General features: G+C 41.4%; 1 protein-coding gene across 1 annotated transcript; it reads right to left on the bottom strand.

Annotated features, from left to right (window-relative positions):
* Positions 1-1,907: 1,907 nt before the first annotated feature.
* Positions 1,908-14,903, bottom strand: LOC120930690 (olfactory receptor 6B2-like). Its single transcript, XM_040341865.1, has 2 exons — positions 14,674-14,903; positions 1,908-2,820 (listed from the first exon to the last, which is right to left on the bottom strand). The coding sequence occupies exons 1-2, from the start codon at positions 14,901-14,903 to the stop codon at positions 1,908-1,910; spliced, it is 1,143 nt and encodes a 380-aa protein (XP_040197799.1).
* Between the last annotated feature and the right edge of the window lie 10,383 nt (positions 14,904-25,286).

Below are 25,286 nucleotides of genomic sequence, written 5' to 3' on the forward strand. Positions count from 1 at the left end.
ATCTTAGGCATTCTATCCAACGCATGCGCACTGGGATATGTCCACGGACGGGGTATACGCCGTTCGTTCAAACCGTCATTTACGTGGGGTCATGCTTTATTTACATAAAACACACCCACCTCTTCACAATTTGAATTAGGCGCACTTACGCCGGCACATTTACGCTATGCCACCGTAACTTAGGACGCAAGTGCTTTGTGAATACAGCACTTGCCTCTCTAAGTTGCGGCGGCGTAGCGTAAATATGATACGCTACGCCCGCCCACACTTACGCTGCCCTACGCGAATCTAGGCCATTGTTTTCTGGGAAACCGGGTGTTCCGCCTATCACGGAACAGCAGAAAGAGGAACGCGATCTTTTAAAACTGCATGGCCGCCGTCAATGTCCCAGACAAGTACACAGATTGGATTCTGCAATGGACTCAGGTACTGACTCGAGTATAAGCCGAGGGGTCATTTTCAGCCCAAAAAAAGGGCTGAAACACTCGGCTTATACTGGAGTATATACAGTAAATGTAAATGGACGGGGCCCCCTATTAGGCTTGAGCCCAGTCAAGCCCAATGGAAAGTCCGGCCCAGGAGGAGGTGACAAGGGAGCTAGTGAGCAGGAGATCTTGGGTGGACCAAATAAGTGAACAAAAACAAATTAACCTCTTGACCACCGCCCCATGTCAAAAAGACGTCCTCTTTTTAAAGATAGATATCTCGGTAACGACAGCAGCTGCTGCCACAACCGAGATATCCATCTCTTCAGTGGGCGGTTCTGTACACGATAACGGCGGTCTCCACAGCAGATTCGCCGCGAGATCGCCGTTATCGGTGGCGGGAGAGGGCCCCCCCTCCCGACGCTCTCCCGTGCCCTCCGCCGCTTACCGGAGCCGTCGGTAGCGGCAGAGGCAATCGTGTCCGTTCGGCAGCTTACTGGGGTTGCGAGTGAGGGAAAAATGTCCTTCACCCGTCCCCATAGCTCTGCTGGGCGGAAGTGACGTCAAAACGAAACATTTTTTTTTTGTCATTTGAAAAAATTAGTTTCAATTTTTTTTCTTTTTTTTTTGCATTTAAGTCTAAATATAAGATCTGAGGTCTTTTTGACCCCAGATCTCATATTTAAGAGGACCTGTCATGCTTTTTTCTATTACAAGGGATGTTTACATTCCTTGTAATAGGAATAAAAGTGATACATTTTTTTTTATTTAAGTGTAAAAAATTATTAACTAAATAAAAATAAATAAAAATAAATAAATACATTTTTTTAAAGCGCCCCGTCCCGACGAGCTCACGCACAGAAGCGAACGCATACGCGAGTAGCGCCCGCATATGAAAACTGTGTTTAAACCACACAAGTGAGGTATCGCCGCGATCATTAGAGCGAGAGCAATAATTCTAGCCCTAGACCTCCTCTGTAACTCAAAAAATGCAACCTGTAGAATTTTTTAAATGTCGCCTATCGAGATTTTTAAGAGTAAAAGTTTGACGTCATGCCACGAGCGGGCGCAATTTTTAATCGTGACATGTTGGGTATCATTTTACTCGGAGTAACATTATCATTCACAATATATAAAAAAATTGGGCAAAATTTATTTTTGTCTTATTTTTTAATTCAAAAAAGTGATTTTTTTCCAAAAAAAGTGCGCTTGTAAGACCTCTGCACAAATACGGTGTGACAAAAAGTATTGCAATGACTGCCCTTTTATTCGCTAGGGTGTTAGAAAAAAAATATATAATGTTTGGGGGTTTTGAGTAATTTTCTAGCAAAAAAAAACTGTTTTAGTCTCGTAAACACCGAATCTGAAAAACAAGCCCGGTGGGAAAGAGGTTAAGGACATGCAGCAAACTAGCCATTTGTAATTATGAGAAAGTTATTCTACTGAGTCGTTTTATGTGTATATTTCTTCTTGTACATTATGTTATAATACGTCAAAGGCTTTCTTGAAGTCTTGGTTCCGCAAACTATATATGAATGGATTAAGCAGTGGAATAACTATAGTGTAAAGCAGGGATAATATCTTACTTGTAGCCAATAAGTCACCTTTAGTTGGAACCATATAAACAAAAAACAAAGTCCCAAAAAATATGCATACAACTGTCAAGTGAGAGCTACAGGTAGAGAAGGCTTTCTGTCGCCCCGTGTTAGACTGAATTTTTAGAATGGCGCTGATAATACAAAAATAAGAAATTGTGATCAGTATAAATGGGCAGATGATCACAATTATACAAATTAGGATAGTCTGACTTTGAAGCACTGAAATATCTGAACAAGAAATATCAAGAATCGGGGTAAAATCACAGAAGAAGTGGTCTACAATGTTCGAGCCACAGAATTCTAATTTAAAGGTTGTTGCTGCATTCATCCCCACCATGAGAAAACTCGAGATCCAAGCTGCGAGGACAGACACAAGGCAGAAGCTTTTATTAATGATGGAGTGATATCGCAGAGGGTTACATACAGCCACATACCGGTCATAAGACATTATTGTCAAAATGAGACACTCTGCAGACTCTGAGTTAGCAAACACATAAAACTGTGATATGCAGGCAACCAAGTTCATGGTGCCGCCTTCATTAAGTACAATGTAAAGAAGGTTAGGAACAATATCGCTACTCATAAGAATGTCCAGCAGGGACACTTGTGTAATGAAGAAATACATTGGTAAATGAAGATTTTTGCTTATGGAAACTAAAATAATAATAATACAATTACCACATATGGTAAAACAATAGAACACAAGCAAGAATGCAAAAAGTAGAATACTATAGCCATGGATATTTGGAAATCCAAGAAGGAAAACATAAGATATATTAGTCATATCTTGGAAAATCCTGAAATGCAACAATAGTACTTTTATTACACATAAATATAAATCTCAAAATTATATGGTGTGTCCCCATGTATTGCTATACAATAACTTACCTCGTGTTTACTTTTTACTTTTTGTTTTCTTTTTGTATGAATTTATTGACATATGTTGTCATTATAATGTATTGTTTGTATTGTTTAACCAGCATAACACTTACACACACAAAGTGGATCCTGAAGAAGCCCACATCAAGCGAAATGTGTCAATCCTATTACCTTTTGTTATCTTTAAATACCCTGTCAGATGTGTAACCAGTCTGGTAGTGTGTATTTTATGCTTTTAGACATGCCTGTTGATTTTAAAAATGTTTAAAGGGGTTGTAATAGTAAAAATGTTTTCCTAAATAGCTTCCTTTACCTTAGTGCAGTCCTCCTTCACTTACCTCATCCTTCTATTTTGCTTTTAAATGTCCTTATTTCTTCTGAGAAATCATGTTCTTCTGTCTGTAACTCCACACAGTAATGCAAGGCTTTCTCCCTGGTGTGGAGTGTCGTGCTCTCCCCCTCCCTTGGACTACAGGAGAGTCAGGACGCCCACTAACACACAGCTCCTTTCTCTATCTGCAACGTAGAGAGCATCCTGACTCTCCTGTAGTCCAAGGGAGGGGGAGAGCACGACACTCCACACCAGGGAGAAAGTCTTGCATTACTGCGTGGAGTTACAGACAGAAGAACAGGAAATGAGGATTTCTCAGAAGAAATAAGGACATTTAAAAGCAGAATGGAAGGATGAGGTAAGAGAAGGAGGTAAAGGAAGCTATTTAGGAACAACAATTGGACCTTTACAGCCCCTTTTAAATAAACATTGTGTATTTTATTATTCATTACCTTTGTTTTTCGATTGTTATATTTTTTATGCCACTTTAGAATCCCCTATTTCCATGTTTCCTCCCAATTGAGAGTTTTAGGGAGTCTATTCTTTTTACTAATTGTATTTTTGGGGATTGTGCTACCCTTTTTTTGTGTTCTGGGTTTTTCGGTACACAAGACCTCCCACCTACAATATTCCCATAAATCTCAATACATTTAAGAATTGTGCATGGTCAAAGAATGGACAATGGCACAAAAGAAAAAAAGTATGGTGGGCTGTGTTGTGAAATGTATGAATTAAAAACAAGTATCAAGGGTATGACAAGTAAAATTATCACTGAACAAATATATAGCTATCAACAATGGAAACATTGGGGGGGGGGGGGAATGAAAAAAAAATGCTCAAAATGCATGTGTTCAGCTTTCTGTTATGAAAATCAAAATATTCTTTATCTTACACATCTATCAACAAATATATTCACAGTATGAACAGTAATTAGTAGCTAGAACAATACAACTTACAATGCTTTATCAACAAGCCAACACAAAGGACACAATGGTTTGTTAAACAACCTCATGCTACAAAAAATAAAATAAGTACTAATATTGCAGCGGCTGCTTTTGTCATTGCTTATAAATTGTAAGCAACAGCTTTACTGAGGTTGTGTGGTCTGTTGGGAGTTTATCATCTGTTGCGTAAATTTTGCACATTTTTATTATTATCCTCTCTAAAGATCAAAATGTGATGGTAATGATCTAGGGAAAAAATAAATAAATTTTCTATTGAATATATATATATATATATATATATATATATATATATATATATATATATATATATATATATATATATATATATATATATATACACTGTATATATATATTTTTTTTATAATGTTTAAAAAAGTTTAATTGTGATGCAACAGAAATTGACCTTTTGTAGCTGTTATTTTTTTTTTGGGGGGGGGCAACATTAGGATTTATAATTTATTAGATATTATTATTTGTATTATTTCATATTATTATCATACTCATCCTCATTATTCTTTTGTGAAATTGTAGTGGAAATTTCATAAAAGTGTCATGAAAATAAAATGGGTAGTGATGGACGAACATCTGACGGGGCGGTTCGCAAACGCTAACTGCAAACTTTCTCAAATGTTCGCGAACCGCAAGTTTGCGGTGGGCCCCATTGACTTTAATGGCAGGCGAACATTAAAAACCTGCGGGTCATATTTGCAGCCACAAAATACTTACTAGCTGTGTACAAATAGTCCCACAACATGGACACTGACCTACTAGAAGTATTAAGCGAAAAAACGGATACAGAAGTAAGTGTCGGTCAGTACAGGCCTCAAAAATTAGCCCACAGGCGTTCACCTGACAGCAAACAAGTTTGTATTCTGTGACTTGTGGTACATTAGGCATTCACCGGATACAGAAGTAAGTGCCGCCTATTACAGGCCCCAAAAACTAGCCCACATGCGTTCACCTGACAGCAAACAACGTTGTATTCTGTGGCTGGAGGTACATTAGGCATTCACAGGATAAATAAGTGCAGGCCCCAAAAATTAGGCATTCAACGGACATAAAAGGCATTTTATGCTGCTGTATTTACCTAAGACAGGAACCATGAATTGTTATGGGTGGTGGTAGATATTTGTGGCCTGTCATGAGGAATTTGAATGAAACATGGTCTACTGGTCACATGTGTTGAATTCCTCCGAGATCCATGCCTCATTCATTTTTAGAAATGTGAGGTAGTCAACACTATCGCGAGCTAGGCGAGTGCGCTTATCAGTCACGACCCCCCCTGCTGCGCTGAACATCCTTTCGGACAGGACACTGGATGAGGGGCAAGCCAACAGTTCCATTGCAAATTGTGCAAGCTCTGGCCAGAGGTCAAGCCTGCCCACCCAGTAGTCCAGGGGTTCATCACTTCTCAGTGAGTCCACATCGGCCGTTAACCCGATGTAGTCGGACACCTGTTGGTCTAGGCGTTCCCTGATGCTGGATTCGGAGGACATCTGTCGATGGGTCGGCTGAAAGAATGATCTCATATCATTAGTGACCAAGACATCTTTAAACCGCCCTCTTCTTGTAGGCGCTGTCGGATTGGTACCTGCAACTGTTTCTCTGTGAGTGGAAATTCCTCTGCCAGCGCACGCAAAAGCAGAATTCATCATTTCTTGAAGCAAGGCCTGGAAGTGCTGAATTCTGATAGCCCTCTGTGATGGTGGTAACATTTCCGCCATTTTTTGATTGTACCGGGGGTCTAAGTGCCACCCAGTACTGGTCCTTGCCCTTTATGCTTTTTATACAGGGGTCCCTCTTAAAACACTGGAGAATTAAGGCCCCCACTTGCACAAAACTGGAAGTGCTGTACTGGCCTGGCTCCTGCTCATCATTCAGGATAATGTCGTCCTTGTTCTCCTCCCCCCATCCACGGACAACACCAAGGATCCCAGAAAGGTTTAAAGCATGCTCTTCTTGCTCCTCCTCATCTGCCCCGGCACTATCCTCCTCTGACTCCTCTTCAGACTCCCTTTGTTGACTTGTCTCAGGTGGAGTAGCCCCCCCTGGGAATGCACGCTCCAGAAAGAAGGTGTACGGTACGATGTCACTGATGGCATCCTGGCTGCGACTGACCAGTTTGGTGATCCCATCAAATGGCCACAGAAGTCTGCATGAGTCGCGCATTAACAGCCACTGGCGCAGGGAAAAAAACAAGCTCCCCAGAACCTGTCCTGCCGCAGAGTTCGTACAGGTAGTCGTTAACTGCACATTTCTGCTGGAGCAGCTTATCAAGCATATACAAGGTTGAGTTCCATTGCGTCAGGCAGTCACAAATAAGACATCTGACGGGCAGGTTGTGTCGCAGCTGAATGTCAGCAAGGCGAGCCATGGCCATGTTAGATCTTCTGAAATGGCCCGAGATTTTCCTGGCCTGCCGCAAGACGTCCTGGACCCCAGGGTATTTGGCAACGAATCGCTGCACAACCAAGTTCAGGACGTCTGCCATGCATGGCACGTGTGTAATTTAGCCTTGTTTCAGCGCGCTCAGCAGATTGGCACCGTTGTCGCACACCACTTTACCAACTGTAAAATTGAGAGGTGTTAGCCACTGATCTGCCTGTAAACGCAAAACTGAAAGGAATGCAGGACCAGTGTGGCTCTTGTCTTCCAGGCACAACAGACGCAACACAGCATGGCAACATCTCACCTGGCATTTCGAACAGGTTCTGGGGATGTTGGGTGGCACAGCACAAGAAACAGTAGTATTGGAAAAGGAGGAGTCAGCTGAGGAGGAGAGGGAGGATGGAGTAGGAGGATGAGGAGAAGAAGAGGCAGGCCTGCATGCAATCCGTGGTGGCAAAACCAAATCTACATGGGTGCCACGGGGTACATGATTATCGGCCATCAGAAGGTTCACCCAGTGGGCAGTAAAAGTTATATGCCTTCCCTGCCCGTGTTTGCTAGACCATGTGTCTGTGGTCAGATGTATCTTGGCACCAACACTGTGTGCCAGAGATACATTCACTTGCCGCTGAACATGGCCATATAGCTCTGGGATGCCCTTCTGTGAAAAAAAATTCCTTCCTGGGACCTTCCATTGTGGTGTTCCAATGGCCACAAATTTTCGAAAGGCATCAGAGTCCACCAGTTTATTTGGTAGTAGTTGGCGGGCTATCAGTTCCAACAAGCCAGCGGTCAACCGTTGGGGAAGAGGGTTATCCGGCGTCATAGTTTTTTTACAATCGAACATTTGGGCCACGGAAGCCTGCCTTTTTGCAGAAAAACATGAGGAAGGCATGATGGAAGGTGGAGTAGAGGACAATTGTGAACATAGAGGGGAAGGAGAAGGAAAAGAGGCTGAACGATGAGAGCCTGGAGTGTGGTTTTCTGGGTTCTGATGGCGTTGGTCCCACTGGGCTCGGTGATGGGAGGCCAGGTGCCTTCTTAAGGCAGTCATCCCTAGGTGAGTGTTGGGCTTACCGTGACTTATGCGTTGACTGCAAAGGCTGCAGACGGCAACACTATTGTCTGCAGCAGCAACAGCAACAGCCTCCTTGGGCTGATCTGAGTACTGTCGTCAGACTGCTGAGTGCCAGCTGTTGCTACCTCCTCTTCCTGGTCCAATGCCAAGAATGGCATCCGAAATGTCTTCTGATGGATCGGAAAATAATTCCTGTGACTCAAGCGGAGGGTATATGGTGGTGGTGGTGGTGTTGGTGGTGAGCCAGTCAACCAAGTCTGGTGTGTCCTTTGACGTAATTGAACGAACATTGTGCCACTTCCCACTTTGGCTCTGGTCTGGTGCTCCTGCCCTACCCCTACCACCCCTGCAGAAGGGCCTGCCTCTTCCTCTGCCTGTAATTTTTTAAATGACCCTGTGACAAAAGTCTCTAGAGAAGCACAGTATAAGTGCAAGAAGGTATATAACAAAATCTGTCGTTTTGGGGGGCCACTGGTTTATCGCACCAGTTATGAAACATTTTTTTCAGGAAATGTTGTTAATGTGTGTAGCAGAGGTAACGCAGCAAGAGAGGCAAAAATTCAACAGTAACCAAACACACCGCCAGTCACAATGCTGCACAATACAAATCCACTATAATATGTTTTCTATATTCAAAAGTATATTATAAGTGTATATTACACCTGTGTACTGCAGAGCAAGTAGTACACCTATACCAGTGCTTGAAAGGACTTTTGTGGACCTGTTAGGTAAAGATTTGTGTCACTATAGTCTGTCCCTGCTCGAAACAGCAACCTGTCCCTACACTGACAAAAACTATATGAATGTATTACACACCTATGTACTGCTGAACAAGTAGTACACCTTTACCAGTGTGTGAAGAAAATAGACTTTATTCTGTATTTTCTCATATGTTCTGTTTTTTTTAAGAACCCCTGGACCGATCTGGGTGAAATTTGAATATGTTGGTCCCCCAGATCGGGGGATATGTAATTGTAGGGATACCTTGTGTGGAAAGGGGTGTTCCAACTTTTGGGAAAATTGTGTGCTCTCTGCCTGGAGATAATTGGTTTATTCCTTAACTGATCTCAATATCTCCCAGGCAGAGAGAGGGCGGGTGTGGGGTACTCCTGTTTCAGCTTCACCGATGACTCTTGTGTCTAAAGTCATTCTATGTCCACTAGGGGCATAGGATGACTGAGAAATGATATCTTGGATTACAGGAGATGGGACAGTAATGATAATTCACAATGCATTCCAGGATATCTTGAAATATTACAGGTTGTTGATTCTAAACCCAACCGGTCAATAGAAAGAGTGATTCATTCAATGTGGGAACACAGACTGTTAAGGTGTTTAATGTCATCTGCTACTGCCATGTACTGTAAATGAACCTTAGTCTGGCTCTCAAGAACCTTTCATTGTGTGATGCTAATTGACACTGTATTGTTTGAATTTCTATTGATGATAAATGTGTATTGTATAACAAGTGAGAAGAGCTTATCTCGGTGTCACCTTGTCTGAGTAAATGATTAGTAATTAGCTCATGTAGATTACCTCGGAGACAGTGGGCCAGATCCACAACCAGCGGGTGCAACTTAAATGTTCCGATTTAAGTTACACCGCCGCAAAATTTCTACCTAAGTGCCCGATCCACAAAGCACTTACCTAGAAATTTGCAGCGGTGTAACTTAAATCTGTCCGGCGCAAGGCGTGCCCAATCTAATGGGGCGAGTCCCATTTAAATTAGGCGCGCTCCCCCGCCGGACGTACTGCGCATGCTCCCAACGCTATTTTCCCGACGTGCTTTGCGTTACGTTACGTTGCGCCGAGTTTTGTGAATAGCGACGGGTAAAAAAGAGATGCGGCGGGAAAAAATAATTAAAAAAAAATTTGACAGCGACGCGGGAAAGAAGGGTATACTTTTACATGGTGTACTAAGTTTACACTTTGTAAAAGCAGCCCTAATTTTGTGACGGCAAACTAACACTTACGGAGAAATAACGAAGGGAAAAAGCTTTGTGGATCTCCGTAAGTGCTAATTTGCATACCCGACGCTGGATTTCGACGAGAAATGCCCCCAGTGGCGGCCGCGGTACTGCATCCTAAGATCCGACAGTGTAAGTCCATTACACATGTCGGACCTTAGGGATATCTATGCGTAACTGATTCTATGAATCAGCCGCATAGATAGAAACAGGGATACGACGGCGTATCAGCAGATACGCCTGCGTAACCCTTTTGTGGATCTGGCCCAGTATGTCTGTCTCATAAAGGATGTGTATTGGAGGCTCGTTAGTACCCATTGTATGATGTTGTGGGTGGAGTGTGTTATTGTCCATTTGATTACTGCAAGTATTATTTTTGGTGTATATAAGAGCCTGCCTTCTCAATAAAGATGTTCTATGCCTGGTACACCCTTCATGAAGTCTTGGCTCATGTTTGGGGGGAATATTCTAACCATTGGGAAGAATCATCCTGGAAACTGCATTCATCTCCACTATCCCTCTACCTCCTATTGTAGCGATAATCACTTATGCTCAGCGATTGAGGGATGGAAAGAAAGCCGCAGTACCATAACCACTGCAGGTCTTAACACAGTGCTTGAAAGGACTTTTGTGGACCTGTTAGGTAACGATTTGTGTCACTATAGTCTGTCCCGGCTCGAAACAGCAAACTGTCCCTACACCGACAAAAAGTATATGAATGTATTACACACCTATGTACTGCAGAGCAAGTTGTACACCATTACCAGTGCTTGAAAGGACTTTTGTGGACATGTTAGGTATCGATTTGTGTCACTATAGTCTGTCCCTGCTCCAAACACCAACCTGTCTCTACACTGACGAAAAGTATATGAATGTATTACACACCTATGTACTGCAGAGCAAGCAGTACACCTATACCAGTGCTTTTTTGGACTTTTTAGATTGCTATTTGATTGAATACAGCCTGTCCCTGCTCCAAACACCAACCTCTCCCTACACTGACAAAAAGCAAAATGTAAGATGGCCGCCAGATCAGGTCTATTTATCAGATAGGGGGCATGTCCATGTGCTGAAATGTCTCAATTGGCTGTCCTGCACCACCTGATGGATGTGTCATAAGTCAAAGTTCTTCTCCATGTAAAATAGCGGCCAGCCACGAACATCGCCAGATGTCCGCCAGTTTGGCAGACCACGAACGAGCAAAGTTTGCCGCGAAACTACCGCCGGACAAACCGCCAGGCCATCTCTATTCTAGAATTGTTCTTTCGAATAGGAAGTGTAGCGAGTGATGTATCTTACTTAATATCTTAGCTTATCTCTTTTTTGTCTGAGTCACAATGCATTCCTGAATTGTTTTAGATTCAGTTAAGGAGGAGACTGAGTCAGGTCTCGTGACTGAGGGAGTGGACTGGGAGTAAGTACAGGACTTATTATAAATTAAGCAAGATACACCCTCTCAAAATGGCGTACAGGGGCAGAGGCTATAGCCGCATGTTGAAAATGAAACTAAAATACATTACGAATGACCGCAAAGTATTTACGAAAGTACGAATGTATTCGAAGCACAGTAGGAGGCTATAAAACAAAACTAAAATACAAGATTGCGAATGACCGCAATGTATTTACGAAAGTACAAATCCATTCGAAGCACGGTAGTAGACACGAATCAATGAAAACAAAACAATGTTACGAATCAACGGAAAAGGCAATCTCACAAAAGTAACAATTACTAAATTACGAGTAGTGTACCGAATAAGTGAAAATGATTATCTAACACAATTACGAATTTCGAATCAAAGAAAATAAATTAGCCAGAATTATGAATCATTCAGTATCAACGAAAATAAAACTGTTACGAAAATACGAATAGGTCCGAATATAAAACCTTGCGTCTTACGAAATTACGAATCTTTACGAATCTAGGGAAACAAAACGAAACAACATTTTTTGTTGTGCACATGTCTAGATATGAACACCTTAACTTAACCCCTTCCTAACATCCTGGGCAAACTATTACATAAAAACTCACTTAAAGCGGTTGTAAAGGGTTTTTTTTTTTTTTTTTTACATAATAAGCATCCTTTACCTGCAGTCATTCCTCTTTTTACTTCCTCATTGTTTGTTTTTGCTCAGAAGTTGCTCTATTTCTTCTCTGTTCTGTTCACTTCCTGCTTGTCTGATTTTACTGACCACCGTTATGGGAGGGTTTACTGCGGTGGTCAGTGACGTGCTCACCCCCTCCTGGGAACTACATCTGTGCAGCAGGAAGCTCTCTACATGTTAGAGACCTCAAGGAGGTGTGAATTACTGGGCGTGCCGCAATTCATACTGGGAAATGTAGTTCTTACATGAACGAGCGATGCAAACCAGGAAGTGAATGAGAGAACAGAAACTAGAACGCCGGAGGTGATATAGATGAAGGAATTTAATAGGTATTTACTCATTTTCTTTAACAGAATCATTACACTATTCTGTCTGTCTACCTTGCAGACATTAATTTTAGGCAAAAAAATGTTTTCCTTTACAACTCCTTTAAATAACAGACTTAATTACAACACAATGCAAATCATTAACATAAGGCAGCGTACACCCCAACAGTAGGCTACCTGCATGCCTGCATGCCTGGGGACGAATGATAGGAACACAAGCAGTGTACATTCTGTAAATGCATTCCTAGACACCTATGCTGTCTTTGAACCTTCAGTGCTACCCTGCCCTTTTCATGTCTTTGAATATCGCTTCCCTGTCCCTTTTCTGTCTCTGAACTTCTAGCCTTGCCCCATACTCTTCCTATCCCTGAACTTCTAGCGCTGCCCCATCCTCTTCCTGTCCCTTAACTTCTAGCGCTGCCCCATCCTCTTCCTGTCCCTGAACTTCTAGCGCTGCCCCATTCTCTTCCTGTCCCTGAACTTCTGGCCCTGCAATGGTTATCAGCTGCAGGTCTTCAGGCAGAATAGAAGCACAGGTGGTCCTACAGGGACACATCCCATCCTTCCTTCTCCTACATTGATAAAAGTTATTTAATTGATTACATTGCTTGTAACAGTATCTGTGAATGCAGTTGAGTCTGATCAGTCACAGTATTTTCTCCCCCATTCATAGATATGTTAAATGTTAATTAGTGAAAGTAGACATGTGCGGTTCCTTTTGTTCCGAATAAATATTCAGACAATGTATCCGAATACCAGAATTACAGTATAAATAAAGTTTGCCAAATGCTCTGAATAACAAAACACAATTTGCCTGAATTTCCCAAAAAATTTAATTGATATTCAAATCAAATTTTACATAGAAATCCAGTTGTATTCAAACTTTCTGAAATCAAAGACTGCATGTATTATTAAAGTACCATTTCAAAATAATGCTGTTTTCCAAAGGCGATTTAAAGAATTACTGTAATCATTTAATATAGATTTTTATTTTTTGTTTATTCACTTTGCCACATTCAAATCAAAAAGAAAAAAAAAATCTGATGTTTTAGATTCGTCCGATTTAACATTTTTTTATTAGAATCTATGTTTAGATGTTTAGAATCTAAAAAAATCAGTAAGTTAGAAGAAAAAAAAAAGACATACAACCAATTCCGAATACGAATTCAGAATACAAATTCTGAATACGAATCCATAATACAGATTGAACCAATCAACCAAATTAAACTAAACTAAATAACTAGATTAAGGTATTGAATCTAAACAAAATGAAACAAAACATTTTTTTTTGTCATGCACATGTCTAAAGCCTCGTACACACGATCAGTCTATCCGATGAGAACGGTCTGATGGACCGTTGTCATCGGTTAACCGGTGAAGCTGACTGATGGTCCGTCGTGCCTACACACCATCGGTTAAAAAAACAATCGTGTCAGAACGTGGTGACGTAAAACACAACGACGTGCTGAAAAAAACGAAGTTCAATGCTTCCAAGCATGCGTCGACTTGATTCTGAGCATGCATGGATTTCTAACCGATGGTTGTGCCTACTAACGATCATTTTTTTCCCATCGGTTAGGAATCCATAGGTTAAATTTAAAGCAAGTTGGCTTTTTTTTTTAACCGATGGTTAAATAACCTATGGAGCCCACACACGATCGGTTTTGACCGATGAAAACGGTCCATCAGACTGTTGTCCTCTAGTTAACCTATCGTGTGTACGAGGCCTACTGTAAGTGATATAACTTTTCTCAATAAAAGAAAATGAATAAATAAATAATCTCACATGTGTGACTCTATAGTCACATCCCGCTCAGACGGGATAAGGAGGAAATGCTCAGGTTATAAAATACACTGAGCATGTGCACTAGCTGCCAAAAGTGCCCAACTGCAGTGTGGACATGGACAGGAGGGGGAGATAGAGAACAGCAGAATCAACCAGGTTTCTAAAGAATGCAGAAAATGAATCTCATAGTGACTGAGTAAGTGTGCAGCATGTATTGATTGTTTTTAATAATGTGGGTTTAATAATACGTTTATGTGAAATTTTATTAAAAGCATAATTTTATTTTTTCAATAGCTTTTTTAAAGTCCTTGTTCCTATATGTGTATATAAGTGGATTAAGCAATGGAGTCATCACAGTGTAAAAGAGAGAGAGGACCTTGCTTAGAATATCTAGTTTTCCTTTTGTTGGAAACAAATACACAATGATTAATGATCCATAAAAAATGCACACTGTGGTCAGGTGAGAGCTGCAGGTCCTGAAGGCTTTCTGTCTTCCTGTTATTGATTTAATTTTTAGAATGGTTATAACAATATGGATATATGATATAACAATTATTACAAAAGGAGCTATGACACAGAAAAAAACTATTACAATGGCCTGAATTTGAATCCATGAAGTATCGGAGCAGGAAAGCTCAAGTATAGGTTGAAAGTCACAGAAGAAGTGATCAATGATGTTTGGTCCACAGTAGTCTTGACTACCCAAAGATATGGAATCAAGCAACATAATTTTGAATCCCAATAACCAAACTATGATCACAGATTTTATGCAGAAAGCTTGGTTTATTGTACAGCTGTAATGCAGAGGCTTACAGATGGCCAAATACCGGTCATAGGACATCAAGGTAAGTAAAAAACACTCTGAGACCTCAGCATTTGCAAAGAAGGAGAACTGGATGATACATTCAGCAAGAGACATGGTACATCCATCATGTAAGATGATATAAAGAAGATTGGGAAGAATATCTGTGGTCAGAATTATATCAAACAATGATAGTTGGGTGATGAAGAAGTACATGGGAGACTGAAGTGTTTTACTCAGATGAAATAAAACCATGATGAAAAGATTCCCGGAAAAAGTAGCACAGAATATGAAGAGCAGTGCAGCAAAAAATGGAATTTTGATTCCTTTAAGATTTGGAAAACCTGTTAGTATAAAATAGGTTATATTACTTTGATAGACCACCTAACAGGGGAATAGGAAATCACATAGTTAAAATTAAACCTATCCATCCATCATACAGGCATACCAGTCAATTGGTTTTAGTTTGTTGAAGTGCTAGACAGAACTAACAAAATGTTCCTTTCCATTTATCAAACCAAGATCCTATTTTGCCACCATCGTTTTATAGTAAGTTACTATGCAGTAGGAGTGAAGCCTCATACACACAATCCAACTGCCAACCAACTTTTCCGTTCATTTTGTTTGCGAAGGGCATTGGCCATGAACTTGTTGGGCATACACACAGCACAACTTTGTCAGCCGACTTTCACCAAACCACATGGTTTTTCAGCTCTTTACTGCCACCCTTTGGGCAACTTCTGCTATTGTTGTCTGATGTTTAGCAGTTCTGAGCATGCTTGTTTGGATACATCAGAATTTAGTTGGACCAACTTGTGTACACACGATTGGATAAACTGATGTAACAGACTTATGGCCTAACAATTGGTGAGCATGAAGAGCCAACTTTTGTTGTCGCTAATTCAGCCAATAATTGTCTGATGGAGCATACACACGGTTGGATTGGGCTAACCAACTCGTAAATCAGACAATTATGGCCATAAAGTTGGATCGTGGGTACGGGCCTTAAGAGTTAATAATAAAAATGGTATAATAGCTTTACTCTCCAGCGCAACGTTTCTCAACCAAAGTTCCATGGAACCCATGAGTTCTTCTAGAGTTTGTTAGGGAATATTCAAGCAATGAACAATTTCTTGCTCTCTGATATGCTTCCTTTGTCACCAATGATAACATAATGGGGACAATCTTTCTACTGACCACCAGTGTAGTAGAGTCCTTTACTGAACACTAATGTAAGGGGGAGACTTTTTCTCTTATGATAAATTTGAGGGAGCACTGCATTTTGTGAGGGAGCACTGCAATTTTTTTCTTGTCCGCATTTCTTTTATGGCCAACATTATTACATTATTATTCAAATATATTTTATTTTTTTGTCATTGCTATTATTATCAATAACAATTTTGTCAAATACAGCAGCACAAGGTGTCTTTATTCTTTTCTTTATTTCGTATATCAGCAGTTTACTGTTTATACTAAAGCCTCTTAAGCTGTCGATATACAGGTGGTCCCCTAGTTACAAACATCTGGCTTACAAACAACTCCTACTTACAAACGGAGGTAGACATCGGGAAGTGAGAGGAAATCTACCCCTAGGAAGGGAAATTCACTCCTGTAATGCCGCGTACACACGATCGGATTTTCGTCTGAAAAACCTTGGATGTTTTTTCCGACAGAATTCCGCTCAATCTTGGCTTGCATGCACACGGTCATTCTCTGAACTTTCGACCGTCAAGAACGTGGTGACATACAACACTACGGTGAGCCAAGAAAATGAAGTTCAATGCTTCTGAGCATGGGTTAAAATGGTTCCAAGCATGCGTCAGAATTTTGCACGTCGTAATTGCTACAGACGATCGGAAAAGTCAGATGGAGCCTACCCACAGACAGAATTTTTAGCCAAAAGCTCACATCGGTCTTTTCTTGTCAGAAATTCCGACCGTGTGTACGGGGCATAAGAGTTATTTGGGGGGGGGGGGGAATGCCTCCACTGATGCTTTATCACCAAGGCTTGTTTCCCAAAATTTTCTTTTTCTTTTTTTTTTTTTTCCACTTCAGACTTAACCATTTTCCGGAGGAAGGTAACGGGACTTTCCCAAAATTTTCTAAATCCAATTGTCATTGGGACAGAAAGTGAGGTAAAATCTTCTGAACAGGAGCACAGACAGAAAAACAAACATTACAAGGGTGTTACCCCTTCCCTATCCTATCCAACAAGCTTAAAAAGTTTTTTTTGTTGGCTGGAGCTACCCTTAAAAAATGTACCTAATCTTTTATCGGCTCATTTCCCACAGTTACAACATTTTGTACCACCTGCCCCACCCTATTAGATTGTAAGCTCTTCTGAGCAGGGCCCTCTTAATCCTCTTGTATTTTATTGTATTGTAACTGTATTGTCTCCCTTTTATATTGTAAAGTGCTGCGTAAACTGTTGGCTCTATATAAATCCTGTATAATAATAATAATTACAATAACCCGGGGACCGCCTGTAAAAGTTTCTTAAAAGGGGTTCCCTGACAAGTGGGCTATTGTAGTAATTTTTTTGTATATTTGGTACCAATATAGAGGCATTGTGACCACTCCTACTGCACTTTGGGAAATTTGGTTATGTTTATGCAAATTTTGTAAACTTTCAAAAAAATATTATTGAACCAGAAGAAGCTCCCTGAGACCTGATTAACCTGATGTTAAAAAGGGTTGTAAAAGCCTGCTCTAATATATCCACCATTTTTTTGATGGAGGGTAATTCCTCTGTTTGTTTGTTTTTTAGGTGTCTGAACCATAGAAGCTTTGAATCTGTATTAACCACTTCACTTTTACTTCCACTTTTACCTATTAAAACATGCTGCAAATACACCAAAAAAAATATTTAAGTTACATAGTTAGTCAGGTTGAAAAAAAGACACAAGTCCATCTAGTTCAACCATAAAAAATAAATAAAAATAAAATAAAAAATATTGTACAATCCCATATACCCAATTCTATACCCACAGTTGATCCAGAGGAAGGCAAAAAAAAAAAGTGCATGATTCAATTTGCTACAGCAGGGGAAAAAATTCCTTCCTGATCCCACAAGAGGTAATCGGATTTTCCCTGGATCAACTTCACCTACAAATCTTAGTACTCAGTTATATTATGTACATTTAGGAAAGAATCCAGGCCTTTCTTAAAGCAATCTACTGAGCTGGCCAGAACCACCTCTGGATGGAATCTATTCCACATTCTCACAACTCTTACTGTGAAGAAACCTTTCCGTATTTGGAGATGAAATCTCTTTTCCTCTAGACGCAAAGAGTGCCCCCTTGTCCTTTGTGTTGACCGTAAAGTGAATAACTCAACACCAAGTTCACTATATGGACCCATTATATATGTGAACATGTTGAGCACATCCCCCCTTATTCTCCTCTTCTCAAGAGTGAATAAATTCAGTTCTTCTAATCTTTCCTCACAGCTGAGCTCCTCCATGCCTCTTATCAGTTTGGTTGCACTTCTCTGCACTTTCTCCAGTTCCCCGATATCCTTTTTGAGAACTGGGGCCAAAAACTGTACTGATGTACCAGTAATATGATGTCCACCCTGCCTGTTTAATTTCTTATGGATTAAAAACAATTCATAACTCTCCTCTTTCCTTTCCCCACCCCTCATGTCCATAACCTGTCCTTGTACAGAGGCAAAGATACATTCTTACGCTTTTTTGCAAAATCAACACATATTTTTGCACTTTTAAGACAAGTATAACAAAAAGATTTCAATGGTACATTTAGAAAACCAAAGGGAAGAAAATAATAAAAGTTTATTGTTAAGGCTTATTGTTAACCAATTCAGGACCGGACCATTTGGGTGGTCAGAGACCAGGCCACTGTTTGCAATTCGGCACTGCGTCGCTTTAATTGACAATTGCGCGGTCGTGCGACGTGGCTCCCAAACAAAATTGACGTCCTTTTTTCCCCACAAATAGAGTTTTCTTTTGGTGGTACAGTATTTGATCGCTGCTGCGGTTTTTATTTTTTGCGCTATAAACAAAAATAGAGCGCCAATTTTGAAAATGTTTTATATTTTTACTTTTTGCTATAATAAAAATCCCCAACAAATATATAAAAAAAACATCTTTTCCTCAGTTTAGGCTGATACATATTCTTCTACATATTTTTGGTAAAAAAAAACACAATAAGCGTTTATTGCAAAAGTTATAGCGTTTACAAAATAGGGGATAATTTTATGGCATTTTTATTATTTTATTTTGTTTACTAGTAATGGCGGCGATCAGTGTTTTTTTTTGTGACTGCGACATTATGGTGGACACATTTTTGGGACCATTGTCATTTTCACAGCGATCAGTGCTATAAAAATGCAATGGTTACTGTGAAAATTGCACTGGCAGTGGAGGGGTTAACCACTAGGTGGCGCTGTAGGGGTTAAGTGTTCCCTGTGTTGTGTTTCTTACTGTAGGGGGGATGGGCTCTGTGTCACATGACAGTGATCGAGATCAGTGTCATTGTTACTAGTTAGAGCGGGGAGATGCTTGTTTACACAAGCATCTCCCCGCTGTATACCTATGTGAGACGATCACGGGGATCCCCGCGGCAATTGAGTCCATGGGACCCGCGGTCCGACTCACAGGGAAGGCGGAAGGGTCACGAGCGCGCCGCCGGCGACCCGCTCACGTCCACATGGCAGACATTTAAAGGGCCACGTACAGGTGATTATGCCCGTCCGTGCCATTCTGCCGACGTATATATGGCGTGGGCGGTCCATAAGAGGTTAAGGTTTACATACATGTTAATCTCTGTATATCTGTACTCAACGGTGTTGATACAAATGTAGTAATGTGGCCACAATCACCTTACACAAAAGGTGTTACTCTTTATATTTGTACAGTTCTTATTTAAATGGAAACAAAAAACAGCATCTTCTCTGCATCATGCCATGAGTTCTATGTGTTCACTCATTTCCAAGCAATTGTTACATACTTTACCTCAATCTCATATGTGTTGTTAGTGATGACGTCTGGATGTAATGATTTACTTTTAAAATCTCCGGCAAACATGGTCAGATCCACCGTAATATTTTTAATGAAAATAATACACCACTGCAAGTGTTAGGATCTGAAGTCCTTTTATACATTTGCTGCACTGCTGCTCTGTTTTCCCCATTGCTAATTAAGCCTTTAGAGAAATCGTTCAGGAATAATTTTTTTCACACTAGATTTCTCCTGACACACGCAATTTATTAAACTAAGATGTTACCACTTGAGGACGATGCTGGTAGGAGATGCTCCCTAAAAAGCTTTAAAAAAGTTTATAGAGCACATATAGGTAGATTCAGTAAGAGTTAGGCCGACTTATCAGTGGATAAGCTGGCCTAAATCAGAATCTACGCCGACGTATGTTTAAGCATATGCTCAAACAGAGATACGCTTAAACATATCTAAGATACGACGGCTTGCGCCGTCCTATCTTAGATTGCAATTCGGATGGCCGCTAGGTGGCGCTTCCATTACGGTCGGCGTAGATCATGTAAATGAGTTTTACGCCGATTCACGAACGTACGCCCGGCCGCCGCAGTCGATTTACGCCATTTCCGTAAGGCCTTAGGAGGCCTAAAGTTATTCCACCTATTAGGTGGAATAACAATGTTAAAGTATGGCCGCCGTTCCCGCCGCGAGATTCAAAATTTGAAAGTCATTTGCGTAAGTCGTCCACGAATCGGGATTTACGTCGTTTACGTCCACGTCAAAATTAATAGGCCCGTGCGGCGTACGTAACCGCAATGCACACTGGGAAATGTAGTCGCCCGGCGCATGCGCAGTGACAAAAAAAATTCAAAAACGTGAGGTCAAGCCTCATTGCCATTAAACACGCCCCCCCAACCCATTTGAATTAGGCGCCCTTACGCCCACCGCATTTACACTACGCCGCCCTAAGTAAGGAGGCAAGTACTTTGTGAATCATGTACTTGCCTCTCTTACTTAAGGCGGCGTAGTGTAAACACGCTAGGCTACGCCGCCGCAAATTAGCCCGCCCCTACCTGAATCTACCTAATAGTTTATAGAGACTGTTCCTCTCCCTCTAATGCTCCCCCTGCCACACATGCTGTCAAATACTGGCTGTCAAAATGACAGTTGGAGTTTGCTATGCATCACCTACATAACCCATAGATAGTCTGCAAGTAAATACAATGTAGCATCTGTGAGATGTGACCTTGATCTGAATGCATGTGACATCAGTTATTGATCCCTTACAAGATATATACTGAAATATACACATTATATATATACAGTGGGTACAGAAAGTATTCGGACCCCCTTAAATTTTTCACTCTTTGTTATATTGCAGCCATTTTCTAAAATCATTTAAAATGGAGGTTCACACAAAAAGTGAACCTCCGCTTTTTGGATTCCCCCCCCCCTCCGGTGTCACATTTGCCACCTCTCAAGGGGAGGGGGGTGCATATACTGTACCTGTCTGAGACAGGTATTTGCACCACTTCTGGGTTCTGACTCCCGCGGGAGTCCAGCCTAGTCACATCAACCCCGCTGTCTTATGGGAAACACTGTTCCCAGGAGAGAGCGGGGACCAGTGACGGCGTGACGCGATCCTCGCGCATGCGCAGTAGGGAATCGGGCAGTGGAGCCACATGGTTTCACTTCCTGATTCTCTCACCGAGGATGGCGGCAGAAGCAGCCGAGGACCGAGCGATTGCTCAGCCTCATCTGCTGACATTGCGGGCGTGTTGGACAGGTAAGTGTCCATTTTTTAAAAGTCAGTAGCTGCAGTATTTGTAGCTGCTTGCCTTTTTTAAAAAAATGGGTGGACCTCTGCATTAAGTAAATTTTTTTCCCTCATTAATGTACACAGAATTGTTGACATTTTTACAGATTTATTAACCACTTAACCCCCCAAAGACCAGAGCACTTTTTGCGATTCGGCACTGCGTCACTTTAACTGACAATTGCTCGGTCGTGCAACGTGGCTCCCAAACAAAATTGGTGTCCTTTTTTCCCTACAAATAGAGCTTTTTTTTGTGGTATTTGATCACCTCTGCGGTTTTTATTTTAAACAAAAATAGAGCGACAATATAAAAAAAATATATTTTTTACTTTTTGCTGTAATAAATATCCCCCAAAAATATATAAAAAAACGTTTTTTTCCCTCAGTTTAGGCCGATACGTATTCTTCTACATATTTTCCGTAAAAAAATTGCAATAAGCGTTTATTGATTGGTTTGCGCAAAAGTTATAGCGTTTACAAAATAGAGGGTATTTTTATGGCATTTCTATTAATATTTTTTTTTTTACTAGTAATGGCGGCAATCATCGATTTGTTTTTGGTACTGCGACATTATGGCAGACACTTCAGACATTTTTGGGACCATTGGCATTTTTCTAGCGATCAGTGCTATAAAAATGCATTGGATTACTATAAAAATGCCACTGGCAGTGAAGAAGTTAACACTAGGGGGCGGGGAAGGGGTTAAGTATGTTCCCTGGGTGTGTTCTAACTGTAGGGGGGGTGGGACTGACATGGGGAAATGACTGATCTTCTTTTCATACATTATATGAACAGAAGATCAGCATTTCTCTCCCACACAGCTCCCGGTCCTCGCTCTGTAACGAGCGATCGCGTGTGCCCGGCAGCGATTGTGCCCGCTGCGCACGGGAGTCAGGGGCGAGAGGGGGCACGTGCGCCCCTAGTGGCCTGCGCAAGAGCCGACGTATAGCTAGGGCTTTCGCGCAGGGGAGCCGACCTGCCACCGTATAACTGTGGCGGCTGGTCGGCAAGCAGTTAAAAAAGAAAAACTGAAATATCACATGGTCCTAAGTATTCAGACCCTTTGCTCAGTATTTAGTAGAAGCCCTTTTTGATATAATACAGCCATGAGTCTTTTTGGGAAAGATGCAACACGTTTTTCACACCTGGATTTGAGGATCCTCTGCCATTTCTCCTTGCAGATCATCTCCAGTTCTGTAAGGTTGGATAGTAAATGTTGGTGGATAGACATTTTTAGGTCTCTCCAGAGATTTTCAATTGGGTTTAAGTCAGGGCTCTGGCTGGGCCATTCAAGAACAGTCATGGAGTTGCTGTGAAGCCACTCCTTTGTTATTTTAGCTGTGTGCTTAGGGTCATTGTCTTGTTGGAGGGTAAATCTTAGGCCCAGTCTGAGGTCCTGAGCACTCTGTAGAAGGTTTTCATCCAGGATATCCCTGTACTTGGCTGCATTCATCTTTCCCTCGATTGCAACCAGTCGTCCTGTCCCTGCAGCTGAAAAACACCCCCACAGCATGATGCTGCCACCACCATGCTTCACTGTTGGGACAGAAGATGAGCAGTGCCTGTTTTTTTCCACACATACCGCTTAGAATTAAGGCCAAAAAGTTCTACCTTGGTCGATGAGACCAGAGAATCTTATTTCTTACCATTTTGGAGTCCTTCAGGAGTTTTTTTTAGTAAACTACATGCAGGCTTTCATGTGTCTTGAACTGAGGAGAGGCTTCCACCAGACCACTCTGCCATAAAGCCCCGACTGGTGAAGGGCTGCAGTGATGGTTGACTTTCTACAACTTTCTCCCATCTCCCGACTGCATCTCTGGAGCTCAGCCACAGTAATCTTTGGGTTCTTCTTTACCTCTCTCACCAAGGCTCTTCTCCCCCGTTAGCTCAGTTTGGCCGGACGGCCAGCTCTAGGAAGGGTTCTGGCTGTTCCAAACGTCTTCCATTTAAGGATTATGGAGGCCACTGTGCTCTTAGGAACCAAAAATGCAGCAGAATTTTTTTTGTAACCTTGGCCAGATCTGTGCCTTGCCACAATTCTGTCTCTGAGCTCTTCGGGCAGTTCCTTTGACCTCATGATTCTCATTTGCTCTGACATGCACTGTGAGCTGTAAGGTATAGACAGGTGTGTGGCTTTCCTAATTAAGTCCAATCAGTATTTTCAGACACAGCTGGACCCAAATGAAGGTGTAGAACCATCTCAAGGATAATCAGAAGAAATGGACAGCACCTGCGTTAAATATATGAGTGTCACAGCAAAGGGTCTGAATACTTAGGACCGTGTGATATTTCAGTTTTTCTTTTTTAACAACTTGAGCCCCGGGCCATAGTCAAATGACGGTGGAAAGGTGGCTCTATAAATCCCAGCCGCCGTCTTTTGACGTCTTCGCGTCCTCCGGCCACTGGGGGGCGCGCCGGCGTGTTCCCGAGATGCCGATGCGCGTGCCTGGCGGCCGCGATGTCCGCCAGGTACCCGCGATCGGCAATGACAGGGATGTGGAGTTCTGTGTGTAAACACAGAGCTCCACGTCCTGTCAGGGAGAGGAGACAGATGCTGTGTCCCTTGTACATAGGGACACAGCATCGGTCACCTCCCCCAGTCAGTCCCCCTCCACACACAGTTAGAACACACCCAGGATACACATTTAACCCCTTCCTCGCCCCCTAGTGTTAACCCCTTCCCTGCCAGTCACATTTATACAGTAATCAGTGCGTTTTTATAGCGAAGTTCGCTGTATTAATGTGAATGGTCCCAAAAATGTGTCAAAAGTGTCCAATGTGTCCGCCGCAATATCGCAGTCCTGACTAAATTCGCAGATCGGCGTATTACTAGTAAAAAATAAAATAATAAAAAAAATGTCAGAATTATTTTCCCTATTTTGTAGCCACTATAACTTTTGCGCAAACCAATCACTATACGCTTATTGCGATTTTTTTTTTTTACCAAAAATATGTCGAATACATATCGGCCTAAACTGAGAAAATAAATAGTTAAAAAAATATGGGATATTTATTATAGCAAAAAGTAAAAAACATTGTGTTTTTTTTCAAAATTGTCGCTCTTTTTTGTTTATAGCGCAACAGAGGTGATCAAATACCACCAAAAGAAAGCTCTATTTGTGGGAAAAAAGGACGCCAATTTTGGAGGCACGTCGCACGACCGCGCAATTTTAATTTAAAGTGACGCAGTGCTGAAAGCTGAAATCTCGCCTAGGTAGGAAGGGGGTATATGTGCCCAGTAAGCAAGTGGTTAATAAATCTGCAAAAATGTCAACAATCCTGTGTTTTTCTGTCAATATGGGGTGCTGTGTGTACATTAATAAAAAAAAAATGAACTTAAATGATTTTAGTAAATGGCTGCAATATAACAAAGAGTGAACATTTTAAGGGGGTCTGAATACTTTCCGTACCCACTTTATATATACAGTACAGACCAAAAGTTTGGACACACCTTCTCAATCAAAGAGTTTTCTTTATTTTCATGACTATGAAAATTGTAGATTCACACTGAAGGCATCAAAACTATGAAGTAACACATGTGGAATTATACATAACAAAAAAGTGTGAAACAACTGAAAATATATTTCATATTCTAGGTTCTTCAAAGTAGCCACCTTTTGCAGCAGACACATCTCTAGAACTGGTAAGAGGAGACTGTGTGAATCAGGCCTTCATGGTAGAATATCTGCTAGGAAACCACTGCTAAAGAAAGGCAACAAGCAGAAGAGACTTGTTTGGGCTAAAGAACACAATAAATGGACATTAGACCAGTGGAAATCTGTGCTTTGGTCTGATGAGTCCAAACTTGAGATCTTTGGTTCCAACCCCCGTGTCTTTGTGTGATGCAGAAAAGGTGAACGGATGGACTCTA

The sequence above is a fragment of the Rana temporaria genome, chromosome 3 (genome assembly GCF_905171775.1).
Source record: "Rana temporaria chromosome 3, aRanTem1.1, whole genome shotgun sequence".
Taxonomy (NCBI): Eukaryota; Metazoa; Chordata; class Amphibia; order Anura; family Ranidae; genus Rana; species Rana temporaria.